Below are 18,460 nucleotides of genomic sequence, written 5' to 3' on the forward strand. Positions count from 1 at the left end.
TCCTCCACCAATCTTTCGCGTATCGTTTTACCGTTTTGTCGATGTTCCAAGTATATATCATATTATCCCCAGGTGTCATGTGTCTGAGTTAATATTTTTCACAAACATGCCGAGGACAAAAGCGCACGAAATTCATGATCTTCGAGATTGTGATTCCCCACGTCTCTAAAATACCCAATCTCGCGTCTCACTCTTGCTCGCAGTCCGTCTCCGATAACGGCTGAATTAAACATGTCGGCGTGCTCGCGTTCAAAGTAAAATGGCGGAGAAACTTTACCCGGAAGCTGTCCCTAGATCTTGCAGCAATGTTGTACAAACAGGACACCCGTCTGCACCGGCGTCTCTCTCTCTCTCTCACTCGTCTTTTGCGGTGGCTGCAACCGACAATGTCGCGGCGCCTCTGGTGGTAACAAGTTGCCGCGAGATAATTTAAAGTACCTCTAAGGTCACAACCAGTCGCTGAACTGGGGCGGCTTCCATTAAACCCTCGTTTACACGTGGACGGTGTATAAGTAGGTAGGTCGGAGGGGGATAAGGGCATACGGACTAAAAGAGCAGCCTGGAGAGATATTAAAAGGCATCCCCGCGCGCGCTTCCTGATCTCATTTGCATAAGTGCTGTTGTCTAACGCGGCGGCAACAACGCCGGTAATGCGCGCCCGAATCGCCACCCCGTTTGCCGTTCGTTTACTCTAGTCTGAGAATACCGAACGTCTTTTCTTTCGGTCACATCTTCGTTATCACAAGAAGGCATCTCTTTCTCTTTTCACTCGTGGAGGTAAAGAAACGGTAATCTCGCGCGAGTCAAGTCGGCGGTTTGTCGATATTATATTTTATTTATATCTGAGAAAATACGATAAATTATGTACGAAGGTGTATGAATGAACTATTCATTCCAACCTCCCCATCACTGATATAAAATTTTGATAAGATGTGCCATTTACTTATTTAATCCTAGCGAAATAATTACTGTGCGCGCGTGTTACTTCTCGCAAGAATGTCTGGGTATATTACAATGGGAAAGTGGACGAAATTTACATCTTCTAAAGAAATCGCGACGGGAGATATCAAATTAAGTCGGGAAACGGTCAAAGGTCAGGCAAGATACTGCAAGTTTATAACAATACATAGTATATTCTTATGAATTTTAATATCACAATAATTTACGTTGCGTTTCTTCGTCGCGTCCGCAGTTATCGGATGTTATATTTTACGAGAGTATTATTTTTATCGTTGTACCACGACCGGGTAGTAGATAGAATTTTTAAGCGCTCTACCGGGAATCACAAGACGAGAGGTCGAAGTAAGTGGAGACCGGCGAAAGGTCAGATGTTTTGCGCGCCTGTGCGCTTATGCATACCGCGAAGGTTTGCGCAGGCATTCGCCTATCCACCGGGCGTGAAAGCGGACTACGGCGCGGATGATGTCACGTACGAATTATTAGTAAAGTTTCCTATACTGTTCCTGGTACAGTGCGTGTCGTCGCGCGGAGTATTCTGCGAGACACGCGAGCGCGATTGTCGTGTAAATAAAACGCCGCCACGTGTCGCGACATTATGCCTATCGTATCATACTCGACTCGTATTGCAATCATCTTTAAGCAAAGTGGAGTAAATATATGTGTAAACGGTAAAAAATAAAAGAAAGACATGAATTTCGTCAAAATTGTTCCGGCTCTGTGCGCAGAGTGCACACATAGAAAAATACACTTTGCGCGCTAGTAAGTGTGTTACTTGTTGTCAAGTATTTCATAAATTTATATATCCGCAAATATATTGCAAGTTCATCATAAGCATCAGATTTACTCCAAATATATTCTGAATCATAGTGAGTTTATAGTACTTCAAATGTTAAATTAAAATCGGGTTCTTTATTTAAATTAACCGAATCTAGTCTTTCTTCGATAAAGTTTTATAATATTCTTGAAAAAAGAATAAATTCCACATTTTGAGTAAATGAGCTTTTCTAAAATTTGTGACGAATATATTTCAAGACTATTATCGAGAAAATATTCTTTATTGGAGGCAATACTGTTAAAAGAAGGAAAGTAAACTGAATAAACACTTTTCTTAACGATGATATTTGTTTATGTGCACAAAAGAAAAATATCAAAATTGCTAATTATCTCTGAAATTAAGTTGAATTTTTAATAAGAAGAAGAAAATTTTAACAAGTTGGAGTAAGTTAAGATAATGAATGGCTAATTTTTCTAAGCTAATAAGAAATAACGAGTCGATGTCCAGCTCGTTAGAAGCTGTTGCAGCTTGATATCGCTATAAATTTCAATCCGCCGTTGTTCCTAATGGAGTAACAGATCTGCCTCTATGATATGCATATCGGAAAAATATACATGTCCGTTTACTCCATCGACAATTCCTGCGCGCGGAAGCGACGGGATATCTTATGAACATCATACGCGACGATATTCCGATTCCGGTGCACTCGATTTCACCTTGTTCGAGTGTCACGTATATCATATAACGCGCGAACGTGCCGTCACGACGAAATTTCTCCCTCGTATTGCGTGCGTATGTCTTCGCGTGCGTATAATATATATATATATATATCTCGACTTTATATGAAGTGAATATATTTTCTTTTTATTTCATCTTGACGCGCTCAATTTCGCGCCAATAGTACGAGCAGGACAACGGCGTTCGCTGGTTTAACCCTTTGCACTCTGCTGTCGCCGTAGCGGCGACATGGTTGTTTTGCTGCCTCGGCACTTTAAGAAATTTTAAGTCCTAAAATTTATGTTTTTCTTTTATAATATAAGTTAGAATATGTTTTGTTATAAAATAGCTAAGAAATAAAAATTTTGTTTTATTGAAACGACTCTATTTTTCTTCTACATCATAGGTATGTACTTGGAACTAATAGCCTCTATGCATTACTAGGCTGGAGTGCAAAGGGTTAAACAAGCGTAATTCTCTCACGCGCTCGGAAATTTACGCGTGCGTCGCGTTTCGCGCGCGGTTCGTTACATACGCAAGAATTAGCGGAGCTACACGAAACGATCGTTTGCGCCCGTACCCATCGACCGTGTAACGCGAAATAACGGGCGCTGAAACGTTGAACCGCGGATTATGTAAATTACCGTAATGCATTTTTCCTGCAGAATTTGACGCTTTCCGGCGGCAGCTTATTACGAAATGCCGCCGCATGACCCTGCAAACTTGCTTCTTTCTCTCTCTCTCTCTCTCTCTCTCGGTGCTTTCATCTCTCATGCCCGTAACAAAGAGAAAAACAAAGCAGCCAGAGCTAGAAAAAGAGAGAGGAAGTTAGTACGCAAAATGCATATGATATAATGTATAATGCACGTTGTAAGAAATAATATTTTTAAAAGTTCGTTTTACGCTCTCTCTCTACACATACACACACACACACACACATGCGTATATAATTTTTTGGCTTCAACAAATATACTCTCCAATATTTCCGATCAATTTGCACGAGCAAAAATAAACACCAGATATTGGAAAATACCAACACCGCAAAAAAAAACATTTATCGCTTTTATTTTTTTATTTATCGTTAACACTTCCACCAACATTGCTATTACTTTTATCATCAATATTTCTTCGGTGGTGTTTTATTGGAATTATTATTTTTTTCTATATCAGGCAATATCTCTGTATTTATTGTCAATAACGAGAGGTCGTCTGACGATTTTCCGACGGTTCCTATTTCAGAGTCTAAATGACCGATGTATCTGTCGTAGGTACAAATTTTGCGGCTCGCTGCCGAATCACCTGGACGATAAGGATGCGATGGAGGACGATCGCCGAGACAACAACAACATTATGCCCGATAATATCGGCGGGAATTTCGGCGGCACGTTGCCGCACAAGAAGCGATCGTTAGGGGTGCACTTCTCGGACAGCGGGCCGACCGGCACTCTGGACCTCGTTAAACATCGATCGCAGGATTCCTTGGACGAGAACGATCCTTGGAGGTACGTAAAGGCCGACGTAAAAACAATCCGCCGCGTTCGTTTCGCGAGAAGGATGGGCGGGGGAGGGGGGGAAGAAGAGAGGAAACGCGCCCCGCGTATAGGGCCCGTTAATTATCCGTAATAAATTCCCGGAATTTATCGCCGCTCGCACTTACACGCGATCCCGACATTTCATCGCGGAACTGTCGAGGCGCGGCACGGAGACCCGGCAATTTCGAGAATTCCGGGAACGTCCCCTCGGACTTCGACCTCTGTCTCGATCGATCGAACCTCCCGTCGAAGTTTCCCATTTCGAACCCATCGTCCTTCCTGCCGTTCCTCGCGCTGAGTCCCGGAAAATCGTTCTCCCGTGTCGTTTAACGACCCTCCCTTCCGGGCCGATCTCTCCCCGGCGGAGGGTTAAAACACGAGCCGTGCTTTCCAGGTACCAGCAGAGCGATCTCGACCTGGTGCGATGCCGTCACGGTAACTTCGACTCGGTGAAGAGGAACCGAAGCGCCGACACGGTGCTCGGCGACTCCGGCAGGAGATACGGCCGCGGCGTGGAGGACAGGTGCCACCGGAACGCGGACCTCGACCTGGTCGGCACGCTGCCCAAGCGCAAGCAGGACACCAGGAATAGCGGCAGGAGCCTCGGCTCGAATTCCTCGTCCTCGCAACCGTGCATCGTGATGAACACCGCCAACGACGGCAGCGGCGGAGCCGGCGATGACGACGACGACCTGCTGATGAAGATGCTGCACAAGCCCGACTGCGAGCTGCTCAAGCATCGCCAACAGTTCGGCAAGTGCGTCGACTTGAAGCTGAGTAAGCTGGCGAGCGGCGGAGAGCCGCAGGACCAGGGTTACGCATCGGAGCGCTCGCCTGAAGACGAGCATCCACCTTCGTTGCCGGGACAACCGTTTCCAAGCGTAACGCCAGGTAAGCGGTAACTATATTTTCATACTCGCTTTTTTTTTTTTTACTTTCCTCGCGTATTCTTCGGTAGCGTCCTCAGGTAGCTTTCCCCCGTATATATTTTTCCTCCATATTTCTCCTCCGTATTTTTCAATATACGTGTAAGGGAAACATTCTCAAACGGGATAGCAATCTTTAGAGTATTTTCACGATCAGGAAATATTTTTCATATTTTAATTAATCCTCGTAATCGATGCGATATAGAAGACCGTACAGGCTGAAAGATCCACGATAAAAGACACGTTCTTCTTTGTTTCCCTTTTACGCGAGTTTAATTTGCACGTAATATTACCCAAATAGCACGGTGTATTCTTGAAGTATTCCCAAAGTTTTCTCCTTTACATGACAACGAACGAGCCAAGCGCGTTTCGCTCAAAGGAAACAGAATTTCCGGTTCTCAGGACCAAATTTAACTTATAAGGATAAAAAATTCGGCTTCCCTCAAGCAAAACGTGTTCGCAACTCGATCTCTTTTTTCTTTCCGTGCGAAATTCGAGATTCGCAAATATTTCCTTGACTTTAAATCCGAATCACTTCCCCGCATCTTGTAAGATTGAGACAAAGATGTATCTTCCGAGAGAGAAACGCCAATTAACGCCTCTGCTTAATCCGCAATTAATATCCGCCTGCGCGCGTAATCAATTTATTGTTGCGAGCAATATTCGCGTAAGGCGAAAACTCGAGGCGCCGATCGCGTGAGACCTTCGCGGAAAAACGCCAGGAAAGCTCGAAGGGAGGGGGAAAGGGGGAGGGAAGGAACGCGCGAGCACGGACGTTATGTCCGTTGACAGTAACAGGATTTCGGAAGATATATCGGAGTATGGATTATGCACGTATAAAACTTCCCCGTGGCTGACAACGCTTGCGCAAATCTTATTTTGTCGGGGGCGGACAGCACCTGTATTCCCACGCCCGTGTGAGATCTATCATCTCGACCTTGATATGTCTCTCTCTCTCTCTCTCTCTCTCTCTCCTCCCGACGAACTTTCCGAAGGCTGAAATTCCCGTTTTTTTCCTCCGTGACGACTACACGGCTGAGCAACCTTGTTACATGCGGTAACGAGCAGCTGATAAAGACGAATGGCTCGGCGATGATGGGTGAACGAAGATCGTGCTGGGATCTTTCTTTTTTTCTTGCAAATGATCGACCAGCGAAGGGCACGAGATATTTTTCCGCACTCCTCTCCCTTGCTCTCCTCCTCTGTGTTCAGAAGCTGCGCTCATTAATTTATTCCTCCGTGCGTCTCAATCATAATCGCGAAATAACGCGAGTATATTATAACGATTAAAATCTCTTACCCGCCGGGCTCGCCCGTGATTACACGCTCCACGCGTGGAATTTGCAGAAATAGGCGGCTCGTTACGCGGATATCCGTCTTAACATTTTCATCCCGTCGGGGCGTTAATTTCGGTCCGGTTTCGCGTAACAGAACGACGATATCAAGCGTCATTGGAAAAGAAGCGGCGCACTGCTGATTGAACTGCGCTGTGACGCGCAACGCCATTTTTCACGTGCGTTTTCACGACGCTTAATGACACAGCGGGAAACGTTGCGTAATTTAAAATACCCTAACGATCCGGCTTGTTCTGGAATACGCCATGTCTCACGGGAGAAAGGTGCGCGTTGTTGATACGCGGATCAATCAATCGGCCCCCTCATAAATTTCCATTCGTCGCGCCGACTACCGTGGAGGTTAATAATTTTCCCTCGTTAACGTTCATAACAGAGCCGCGCGGACCGGCTGTAATCATCCGCGTCTCGAGCCGGCGAGGAATTCTGTTATTACAACTCATCCATAATGCAGTCGCGATTTTTGCGAGATACGCCGCCGTCGCTCGTGTTCGACGGCCGTGTCGGTCAAAATTACTCGCGCCGGTCTCAAGGTGGAAAACCCGTTAGATCCAAGGCGGATCTACATAATGCACACACGATATCCCGCGCCGAAATTTGGCCGCTGCTTGGACACCTTTAAGAGATACATTCCGTTAGAATATTCCGTTGTGTCGAGAATACATGACAGTGAATGAATTGTGCGCGAATTTTCGTCGAAAGGAACTGAATTTCCGGCTTCTGTGAACCAAAATTCAGTTTTTAGGGTGAAATTTCGAGAAAATTCCGGTTCCTTCGAACAAAACGCGTTTGGTTAGTTTATCGTCACGTTTTAATTCAACCGATCCTTCTCGTTCGTGCGGGATACGTTGAAAAACGTCCGAGTCCGACTGTTTCGAAACATAGTTCGCTTTCTCCGCGGTAAACTCCGAAATGGATAATGCATGATTTACCTTCTGCGCCAGCGATTTCGGAGCGATTTGATCGATTGCCGGTTGCGAATGCGTAGTCGTCGTCGTCGTTCGCACTTCTCGCGAACGCGCGCCTACACCGCGGCGCGTGAAATCTACATATTTTCAATTTCAATCTCATGCATTCGGAAGGAGCTGTTCATCGCGCAGCGCCGACGACTCCGCGGGATTATTTTTACGCGTTACTTTCCGCGTCGTTGTTGTAAATTAAGAAGCTACTCCGAGCTGCTATTAAAATGTAAATTTTACTTAGTACTGAGAAAAATGTAACGCCTCTGGAATCGTAATCGATATTCCCGATAATTCTCAGAGTCGACTATATTTTCGTTCGACTATATTTGCATTAACGTGTAACATCATCAATTAATTGATCAATTGATATTTTCTTATCTTATCGTACTAGCCACGGGAGCGGTTTAATTGTCAAAATTAGTGACATAAATGAGTCTCATTCTTTTAAAAAATAAGAAAATAGTGAATGAACTTTAAAAAAAAATCAATTGAAATCGAGTATTTTCTAAATAATGTTTACGTCAAAAATTAAATCCTTTATTTGTTATATCATTTCTTTAAGAAATTAAAAACACTGATTTTAGTGTGAAAGTCAATGAAGAGGAAAATTTAAATTTTAGGAAAGAAAAAAAATTACATCACATATAGAACCTAAAGTTTACTTTTAACTCATCTTTTGTTTTGTCTTCAAAGCAGCTAAGCTGACCGATATTTCTTCAAGGGCTCAAGTCCCAATAAAAAGAGGTGAGAAAAGTTGGTTTCTTTTTCTTTAAAATGAAAAAAGTGAGGATAAATGAGTCGCCTCCATGGCCGATGTAATGTGACGCTTTGCATTCGGTATGGGACGCGTGCTTCCCAATTATCTCCTCCGCGCGTCAATATTTTACTCGGGACGGGTTACCTGGAAAAAAGGGACGAACAAATCAATTTTCGTTCCGCGCGAAAATAACGCCGAAAACAGCGCCGGGAGGATTAAATCGAATGGCCCACGCCGTTAATCCTAGTTACCCGCGTGACAAAAACATTCAATTCATCCGTTGAATGCGCGTTCCCCCCGGTGACACGACCGGGAGGCTCGTCCTTAGCACGTTAATGGCGCGATTTAACAACACACCGTTGTTCGGCGCTTGACGGCCGAGCGTAGTTATCACCCTCGCGGCACCTGCCCAGCGGTTCTCAGGGGGGGTGGCGAGACACCAAGTGACACGTGTGACGGGGGAAACACTTCTCAGCCTCTGAAATCCCCCGTGCGCCTCGAAATCGTAATTCGGGCGAGCGAGTGCAGTCTCGCGCGGCCTTGCCCGAAACTTTCCGCGATTTCCAGCGGGCGGTGCTATTTCGCCCCGAGGAAGCAGAGCTCTTTCACCGATAATTCCGCGATCGCTCGAGGATCGTATCCGGCGAAAACGCTTTAACGGCTACGCCGTTACACCTAGGCGAATTCGAGAGAGCGCGCCCATAGTAGTGTCACGGGACGCAAGTTGATGGCGTGCGAGAGAGAGAGAGAGAGAGAGAGACGGAATGGCCGGGTGTTCTCTCTTGCGCGCACGTTCCAGGTATATACAGAATGGCGCGACGATACAACCTAGTTTGAGAGACCCTGACCCAGAATATACGGGCGCCCTTTGCGAACAACCGCGGCCGCCGCGTTTGCTTTGTGCGGACTGGTATTTGCGGGATCCGGGGGCGATCCTGCGAAATTACGAGGCTGTAATATATCGTCCGGCCGCCGCGTGCGAGCGTGAAAAATCAATAGGCGATAATTAAAAGCGCGGACGTGGCGTTTTCAAGCGCCGAAGTATACCGTGGTGGCCGGGCTTACTCTCTATTAACCCAAATTATCAAATCCCCGACATCATCGGCGATAGGTTAACTTATTCTTCCCCGCTTCCCCCCTCCCCCCTAACGGTCGAAGCACGACGTTTAATTACGTGTTCTTATCTTCCGGGCGAACTGTGCGTAATGAGAAGCAAACGCTTCTCGTCTGAAGCACCATTTATCTTTCATTGCGTGTGTCGCGCGACGCTTGGGAATATTTGAGTCGGTGCGACACTCCGACACTTCACCGCGTTAATCAATTAGTCAGGTGCGAGCGAAGGCGAATTCGCGAAATGAATAAACGACGGACGACCGGCGACCCCTCGTTATGCGGAAATACTTGGAGCATCTTGTCTCTCCCAAAGTTCAGAGGAGTCACCGAGAGAGAGTACGAACTTGCAAGATCAATAAACAGTCGTATCGAGCGGCACGATCTCCCTCTTCGTTATGCAATTTCCTTGTTCTCGGTGCAGTGTAGATTGTTTATACTTGACATTGTCGCGCCGCAGAACTGTGCGCCCGGGCGGGAAATATTCCGTTCACGTAGCCGAGGGACTTGATTCGGGATTCTCTTCCGGATGCAAACGCGGGTGTCTATGACAGAGAACGTCGACTGAACTTGAGACGAACGAGACTCGGAACTTCGTGGCGCCACTCGCGCGCGCACAGTTACTCAAATCAATTGGAATCCACGGTGCACTGAGACACCCATTTAGTTGAATCAACGAAATTCTTCGTTTGACTATAGGCAAACAAATTTTTTGGTTATAAGAACTAGGGTTTAGTTATCTGAACTAAAGGTTTGGTTCTTTGAAACTTCTGAAAGTTCAAAGAACCACACCTTCGGTTTAGACAACCGAACTTTGGTTATTACAACCAAAAAATTTCTTTAGTCAAACAAGAATTTAGTTGATTCAACTAAATGGGTTTCTCAGTATGTGTCTGGTGAAATCAGGATTCGCAGGAAGGGTGGTGTTTTAGGGTTAATATTAGATTCTTTGCTAGGAAACATTTTTTTCTTTCTTCCCACGGAGAGAGGATTCAACTGTTACTCCCGTTCTTGTTTCTCCCCCGTACGAATTCTCGGATCTTTATTAGAAATTTCCTTTTCTTCTTTTCATTTTCGTATTTTTACCCCAATTTCGATCTCTGACGCGTTACGTCGCCGCAGTTTTACCGCAGGTTTACGATAGGGGATCGACGTTGTTCGTTCCCTTCCGTCGCGTGTCATTTGTGTTAATGAAAGAACATCAAGTTTGATAAAAGCGTAATCGAAGCGAACGGAGACCGGTCGCGGAAATGAAGCCGTTGCCGGATGGGAGATCGCTGGTAAATTTCGACACGCGGCTGGCGATTGACGATTACGACGAACGCTCTGAACCATCTGGATGCGTATTCAATTCCGCGACCACCGGATCGTACCGTCATCATCGTGGAAAAATCAAACCTGAGATCGATCCCCTCCGTTAAAATTAAGATCCCGAATAGCCCGGGGGTACACCGTCGCGCGAAGAAGAGGAAGAGAAGGCCTCTAATCGAAAATCGCAATTTCCACGGCGAAGTTTGTCGAAGTTTCCGACTCAGTCGAGTAAGCGATTCTTCGATCCGAAAGCTCCGATCCCGATCGAGCTTCCGTGCGGCTTCGGGTCTTTCTCTCTCTCTCCTTTGCAGAAAATGGGGCATCGGCTCCTCTTGGCCGCCGAATGCAGGAGCTAGCTATCTGCTCGATTCACGATCCCACTTGCCCACTCTGCGATGGCGTCTTCTTCCGCTGACATTGTAGGTTTTCTAAGTCAAGAATGCGCTATTGATCGCGCGACCGTTGCACGACTCTCGCCTTATTCCGAACTGGGTCATTTCGACGTATACGTTCCATGCGTCTCACCTATTGACCCATTTGTCCGGGCGCGGGCGGGACGTCGTGAGAGGAGGGAGAGGAGAGATAGAGAGGGAGATCCTGGTGGTTAACTATATTGTTTCACGGTTTCGGCCTGTGTGTCCTCGCGCGTTCTCTGCGCGGGTCACAAGGTCGGCGCCGACGCCGCGATGCGGGTTAATTTCAGTCTTCCCAACAATGCCGCACCGATGGTCAACTAGCCGTAATGCGAAGAGACGGGGGAATATTGGACGGCATTTTCAGCATATTATTACATATTTCTCTGAATACACCGAACGGACAGACGGTCCCTCGTCGGAAGGAAGTATCGTCCGATACGTTGTCTTCATGCCCTTTCCTATTAAAATTCTATCCCCCCCCCCCCCTCTCTCTGGATGTTGAATTAATATGATGAAAAGCGAAAGATTTGCAATACGTCGCAGCTGAGAGGATTTTCTTCACGTAAAACAGATCGGGGTGCATATCATCACACTTTTTACATACTAATTAAAAAAAAAATGTATGCAGCATTTCATGATATCATGTATATTTTAATATAACTACAACCTTCAAATTTTAGAAAAAAATTATATATAACTTTATATATATTTATACGCAAAAAAGTTATTTAACTCTGGGCGAAATCGTGCAAGAAGGACAATTGAGCTTATACATAGCATTTCGCTCAATCAACATGATACCAACAACTTGCACTATAAAGAAGAATATGCTTCTTAATTTATTAAGCGATATATAAGTTTTGTGACAATTAAACCGTGTAATTTCAAGCCTTTGTATATCACACGAATAATTTCTGACTTTCTTTCCACTTCTTTCACTAATAATTTTGTTTCTGCACGCCGAGATGATTTCCGCACGTATAGAAATTTATCTCCGACTGCTGCTGCTGTTGCAGTGCCGGCCAGATAATACTTTACAATTACGTGCGGACTATTCGGCGAATATTGAAAATCCTTGAAGTGAAAATAGAATCGAATCGCACCGGGGGGCTGAAATTTATTTTACAGCTCGCTCAAACTCACCGAAATATTATGACGGTCCATTTCCGCGTAGGGGCGCGTGGAATCGCTACGTTTGCAATTGATTTCACTGATGCGGAGGACGCTGGGAAACGAGGTGGAAAATAAAAGAGAGAGTGGAACGCGAGGGGACGTAGCGAAATGCGAAGCGTAATTCACCCTCGTCACCTGACAGCCTATCAACCGAGTGGCTCACGAATAATTATCTTTTGAGCAGATATCCCCCCCGCCCCCCTCCTTCTCTCTCTCTTTATTACGCAATATTCATCTTGTTCTTCCAGTCTTCTTTTCTCATTTTTCATATTTTTCTCTTAACCTTTAAGGATGTAACGTAACGCGCTTTCGGCGGAGTGAGTAACGAGACTGCAGCAGAATCTAAATGCGGCTTTATTATACCGCGCAAGATTTTGCCGGATGAAGCGGGAGTAAAAAAAAGAACTTTATGCATAGTAAATCTGTAACTGCATACTCGCGAGAGAGAGAGGAGGGAGAAAGAGAAAGAAGGAATCGCAAATAACCTCCGCGTATATAAGACAGCGCCGCAAGAAAAGTGCAGGTTTTATCGGCAATTTCTACATGCATAAACTGTAATCCTCTCACTCTGTTCGAAGGTAATGATCCTGAAAATTGAAATCGCGGGGAACAATTTCGTGCGCGAGTGTCCGCGAACGAAAACCTTCGGCCCACCCACGTTCGATCGCAATACGTTCGAAAGGGAAAAGATAGAACTTTACGGTTCTTTCTCGCGCAACTTCCGCACATTGTGCGGCTTCCCGCACGCCTCTAATTGGTCTAATAATTTCCCGTAAAAAACAAAGAAAAGCCGTAACGCGTAGCCGGCTGAATGCTAATGAACGACTAGGAGGAAAAACCGCTCGCTCGCCGAAGAATGGATAATCGACACTCGTCTCGCGGTCTTCCCTCACGCTGCTTCCCACCCGCGGAAATTTGCGCTGGCGGAGAAGGAAAAAAGAAAGTAACTTTTTTAATCAAACAAGCTTGAATAAAGAGAGCTTCAAGTGGTCAAATCAAATTGCGTACTGAACAAAACTCCGACATCGATAACACTTAATCATCGTATTTACGAAACATTTCGATCGCAATCGCGGAGCTTTTTCAACAGTCACGCGGCAAACAATTTACTCGGAGGCCTTGACGCGTAATGATCGACCGAGATTCAGGAATCAACACGTGACTTTGTCATTTTCACCCGTGTCGAAAAACATTCCAAATCGTCGTGACGTTCGGGGGAAAAGATCGAGAGTTAATCGTGCTTATCAAACATTTCGATTACAATCGCGGAGCTTTTCCAACAGTCACGTAGCAAGCAATTGCGGAGGCACTTTGACGCGTAAAAAGTGACCGAGATTCAGGAAACCAAGGAGAAACTTTATCATGTCCACCCGTACCGGGCAATATTCCAGATCGTAGTGAGGTCCGGCCGGCAGGGTCGAGGGTTAATTTTCAACTACTCCCTCTCGCATTTGTAGTAATCATCGTCCGACGAAAAAACAGCGGAACTTAATTCCCAGCCGCGCGCGTCCCCGGCACGAAGGTAATTTCCGATCGACGACCCTTCGTTTCTGCATGGCGGAGACCGTAATTCGTCAGGAAATCCGCCGACTTGGGACGGTCGCGTGGTACGTTCGTCGGCTCGTCCCACGTTAGCATGCCGCAGCATGAATAATTTCGCCGGCCGATTGCCTAGCTAATGCCGCCCTCGCCGGGGCTACAACACCGTCGGATACACTATGGTAGGGAAATTTCGGTTCTTCGACCGTCGTCGAGGGTTAGCGTGCACATCGCGAGTCAGCGTCGAGTAATTTCCGGCAGGTTGTAACGACGGGGTGGCAGCAGGGCCGGCCACGAGAAGCAAATAAACAGCGATCATCGCGCGCGGTGCATCGTACGGGTGCATGTTTCAGATTAGAATCTCGCAGGCTGTTGAGAAATTGCTTGAAAATGTATGTACGAGAGAAAACGCTAAATTAGAAGCTGATCAACGTTGCAACGCGGGAGAACGGATGGAGGAATTCGCGTGGAAATGATTGCGCGGAAAATATGAGAATCGCTCGGTCAAGTAAGAAAGTACCACCCTCAGTTGCAACTGACTGTGCAAGTCAGTCGCAGGATTTTTCTATAAACTTCGGGACGCCAAACTTATCGAGATAAAAGTGTCGCAATCGTCGCAACAGACCAAATTCTGTTTCGCGCGACGGAATTCAATACTTTGTACAGCCGAGAAACGTGGATGTGTCGGTTTACCGTACCCCGCGTCAATTTTTTACGCTTCCTCCGTAAAATTATATTTTATGCGTGTGCCTTTATTCGAAAACGAAACGAAAAACAGGAGCTTTCAGATTCCTGCCTCACAAAGGTCGTTTGTACGAAACCGTCCCTGAACAATAATGCCGATGTGCAATGGACGGCCAGAACAGTCGGGATTCACAGAGGGTAGCACCGTTCTCTCTCTCTCTCTCTCTCTCTCTCTACCACCGCTGAGTAATTCATAGCTGGACTGATGGCGATCGCGTTATCGTGGTTTAATGCCCTCTCGTACCGCATTAGCATCGAGCGGCGGCCGCTTGCTCGCCCCTTGGAGATTGTCGTCGATCGTCCAGCGTGATCGCGTGCCGCGGATTCCCTTCGAGAAATCGCCAATGAAACGCTGAAAACGCTCGCGATAAACGCATCCGCTCCGATGCACTTCGCGTTAATTCCCGGCCGCTTCATGAGACCTCCCCCCGTGGCTCCTAGCGTTTCCCATTCTCGCCAGACTCCTTCTAATACCCCGTTTGCAGCCATTTCCCCGATTTCCCTCGCATTGCCAGTACGTTTCCGCTAAGCGAAGCAGAACTTCTCTTGGCGCGAAGGCTCGTAATTGGCGAGTCGAGCCAACGACGGGAACTCCAGCGGGAACCTACGGTTTTTCTTCCCTCGCAAAGAACGGAAGGTACCTCATCGAACGACTTGGTCGTCTCCCGAGCGACAATGGCGTACGTCGATCTTTCGTCGGGCTGATCGGTGGCTCCTCGCCAGATGGTGGCGGCCAGCCGTCGATCAGCCTGACAAAATATTAGCGACGGACGATAAAGTGAGGTAACAATGATAAATCGCGACGGTCGGTCCTCTCTCTCTCTCTCTCTCTCGTGTGCGCGCGGAATGGCAATTACTTAAGAGCTAATCCATCTGAGACGGATCTCTTCATTTCCCGATCGATCGATTCGTCTTCAGAGAGATCTCGTAAATTACCGGACGGACGGGCGGAATTATGCGAGTTATCCGCTGTCGCCGAGCGAGTCCTCTCTTTTCCATTATCAATCCCCACACTGTCGTAATCCTCATCCATTATTATATAACTCAACGTCGAGAGAAAGAGAGAGAGGGAGGACGGCGGCGGCTTAAGTGCGCGCGGCGAGCGTGCGCGCACAAAAGCTGGCCATCGGCCGCGGTCCTTTAAACTCTTTCTCGTCTCGCCTCGCGCGATGCGGTTTAATAAAGCGCGTCATTAATCACGCGAGGCGCGATAAGCGGGAAGCTGGGTGTGTTAACAGCGCGCGCGCGCACGCCTCCAAGAGAGCGGGTCAATGGAACACTCGAGCGGATTTCCGATCGGCGATCGCGGCGAGGTTCAGTCGCGCGCGTTCCCTCGAAACCCTCTCGCGCGGTAATTTATAGTCGGACTGATGGCGATCGCGTTATCGTGGTTTAATCCCTCGCCACCCTCGCCGGCCGCGCGTTATATTCCGATACCGCGTTACTATTTTTATGCCCCCGATAAAACGGGAGGGAGAGGAACTGAGAGGGGAAAAGCAGCCGTTGGGGCGCACGACTTCCTTTTCGGGGCCGGGCGATGTAGTTCGCGATCAGCCTTGGTGGATATACTTTATAACGACGCACTCTCCGCGCAATATCCGCCCGTAAAAATGCTATGCGCGACGCGTCGCTCGCTGCGCAACAAACTAGAGCGCGAATAAATCGAATCGCCGGCGAAATAGGGTGGCATTGATCGGAATAAGGTATAAATCGGGATCGAACCCGCGGAACGTGCGTCGCAACACTCGGCGCTTCCGTCAAACAAAGAGGAGCCGTGGAAACATGCGGAAGCTCGCAGTTGCGTCGCGGGAGCGTCGCAACATTGCCAGTTGCGATGTAATATTGCAGAGACGTCGCGGAAACGTGGCACATTCCGCCGACATTTTGCAGTAACATTCCTGAGACTTGAAATCTTCGTGAGATTTTTAATTTATTTAACATTCGGATAGTATGTTCATTTATTTTGTAGTGTATATTTTTACACGCGTATCGTTATTACGCGTACATGCGAAGAAATGCATTTATAGGTTAAATTCTTACGTCGGTCTGACTTTTCAACAGTAAGCACTGACTATGTTATTTTAATAACTTGATATTATCAATTATGACGTTTGCTGAATGTTCGTTAAAATGAGTCAAATGAGTTAAAATGAGTTTGTGGATACAATGAGTTACCAGGAGATTTATTCGGCAGCCTTTTTCGGCTATATGGAGGGATGGGAGGTTGCAGATACGATCGGAGCGTCGTATCTGCGAAATTTTCCGCGGCAAGTCCACCGCGAGGGACACGTGAATCGCGGACCATCCTGTTTAGCTAATACGTTCCATTCACGGCACGTTAACGTCGTGTTTATCCGGGTTTAACCGCCGGCCGCGATGCCTTCGCTTCCGTCGTACATCTTCCGCCCGTACAATTCGGCCCGCTCATATACGGACAAGCCCTCGGAACTTTAATAACCGTCTCTTGTCCCGCTCGGCGACGTGCGAAATTACGTCCGCGATATCCGTCGGTTGCAGAGCGATCTTTGTTCTTTATTGCGTTATAAGAAAACGCGGCGGAAACGGCGGTGCCGTGCAGCGCAAACGCCGGCGACGATAGCTGCTTAACCGTTTCGCTGCGTACAACGTACCGTCTCCGCACGGAGAGAAAAATTTTGCCAGAACAGCAAATTGTTTGTTAATATAGTGACAGCAAAAAAAATTCGTTCGGACAGCAGAAAGATTTGTTAAGAATATTAATTGTTATTCGCTGGATTTATACGAACAGCAAAATAATTTGGTTGTGCCAAGTAAATTTTATTACCGTCACAACGACGTTTTGTTGCTACAACCAGCAAAATTATTTCTTCCTTATAACAAATTTTTCTGTTGTCGCTGTATTAACGAACAATTTGCTATTCCAGCGAAACTTGTTTTCTCCGTGCGAAAAATAACTTCTTAATTGTATGCGTCGTGTGCTTATTTACGTACGCTACGTGTGTACTTTTTTTTTTTTATTTTTTATAGAAGTATCATGGTTGTGTCGATTGTGAAGTCTAGTTTCGAGAATCGTCAATTCTCAAACTTTTTAAGAAATAGTTATTCGCAAGGAAGTACGTCATCATTTTCGAAAGACATGCATTTAGATAGAGAAGTATGGCTGATTTTCATTTATATATATACATTTTCATTTTACACTTTCAATAAGGCTTTAGAGCTTAAAAACAAAATAGTATGAGGATTTTCGTTGCTTTTCCACTTCAGTGTCGCGCAATCAAATATCATACCACACAAAGCGAGTACACCGCAGCGAAAGGGTTGAAGTTTCCGACTATCTGCCGCAACCGTCCTTGTTTGATGACGTCAGAAGTGAGAAAATGCTCGCCAAGAATTCTCGCGTTATAGGTTCAAATAAAAAGACACATTTACAAAATGACGTTTCTGATGGATGCAGCACACTTGTAAAATCGTTCCGACACTTTTACTCGGACAATCAATAAATGATCGCAGAATTAACCTGACGCAAAACCATTTTTCTCGTGATTTTATCAATGTTAATTCTCACGACTATTTATTATTCGATTTATTGATTGCTTGAATAAAGGAAAAATGTCCCAATAATTTTACAAATATGCTGAATCACTCACAAGTGTCACTTTGCGGTTGTGTATCTTTTTACTTTAACGTATAATGCAAGAATTCTTGGCATGCGTTTCTTCGCTTCTGACGTCGTCAAGTAAGGATGGTTGCGACGAGTAAGTAGAAGCCTTAACGGAAGCTACGTTCCCCCCTCCCCCTTGAGGAAGATTCAGACGATTCTTCAGACCAGCGATTCTGACCCGCCAACGAATACACACGCGGCAGCGAAGACGAACCGCTCGGAAGCCGCGCGCGTGCGGTACGATAACGTAATCATTTACTCGGCCGAAATTAATGTTACATTAATGCAATATTAATCACGCAACGTCACGTATCGCTCGTGATATTAATTCCGCTCGATGAATGATGTGGCAATTTCGGGTAAACGAAGTAAATTATTCGGAGGGCATATCGGTCCACCGATACGACACGTACATATAATTTCTCCGCGCTTTGCCGTGCGCGATATATTAATAAACGCGATTGTGACACACGAGGGATACGTTACGGTAAATAAGAGCGCGAATAGCGCAACAGCGGAGCCGGGACCGGCTCCCTGTTGAAATTT

General features: G+C 46.3%; 1 protein-coding gene across 1 annotated transcript in view; it reads left to right on the forward strand.

Moving 5' to 3' along the window:
- The window catches only part of LOC106745796, a 137,335-nt gene that overhangs the window by 96,521 nt on the left and 22,354 nt on the right, over positions 1 to 18,460 (forward strand). Inside the window, exons 3-4 of the mRNA XM_014621727.1 lie at positions 3,721 to 3,954; positions 4,379 to 4,875. Of these exons, the coding sequence (XP_014477213.1) occupies positions 3,721 to 3,954; positions 4,379 to 4,875 (731 nt within the window). The remainder of the gene's footprint in view (positions 1 to 3,720; positions 3,955 to 4,378; positions 4,876 to 18,460) is intronic.

Source organism: Dinoponera quadriceps, unplaced genomic scaffold (genome assembly GCF_001313825.1).
Source record: "Dinoponera quadriceps isolate SergipeBrazil2010 unplaced genomic scaffold, ASM131382v1 scaffold1658, whole genome shotgun sequence".
Lineage (NCBI taxonomy): Eukaryota > Metazoa > Arthropoda > Insecta > Hymenoptera > Formicidae > Dinoponera > Dinoponera quadriceps.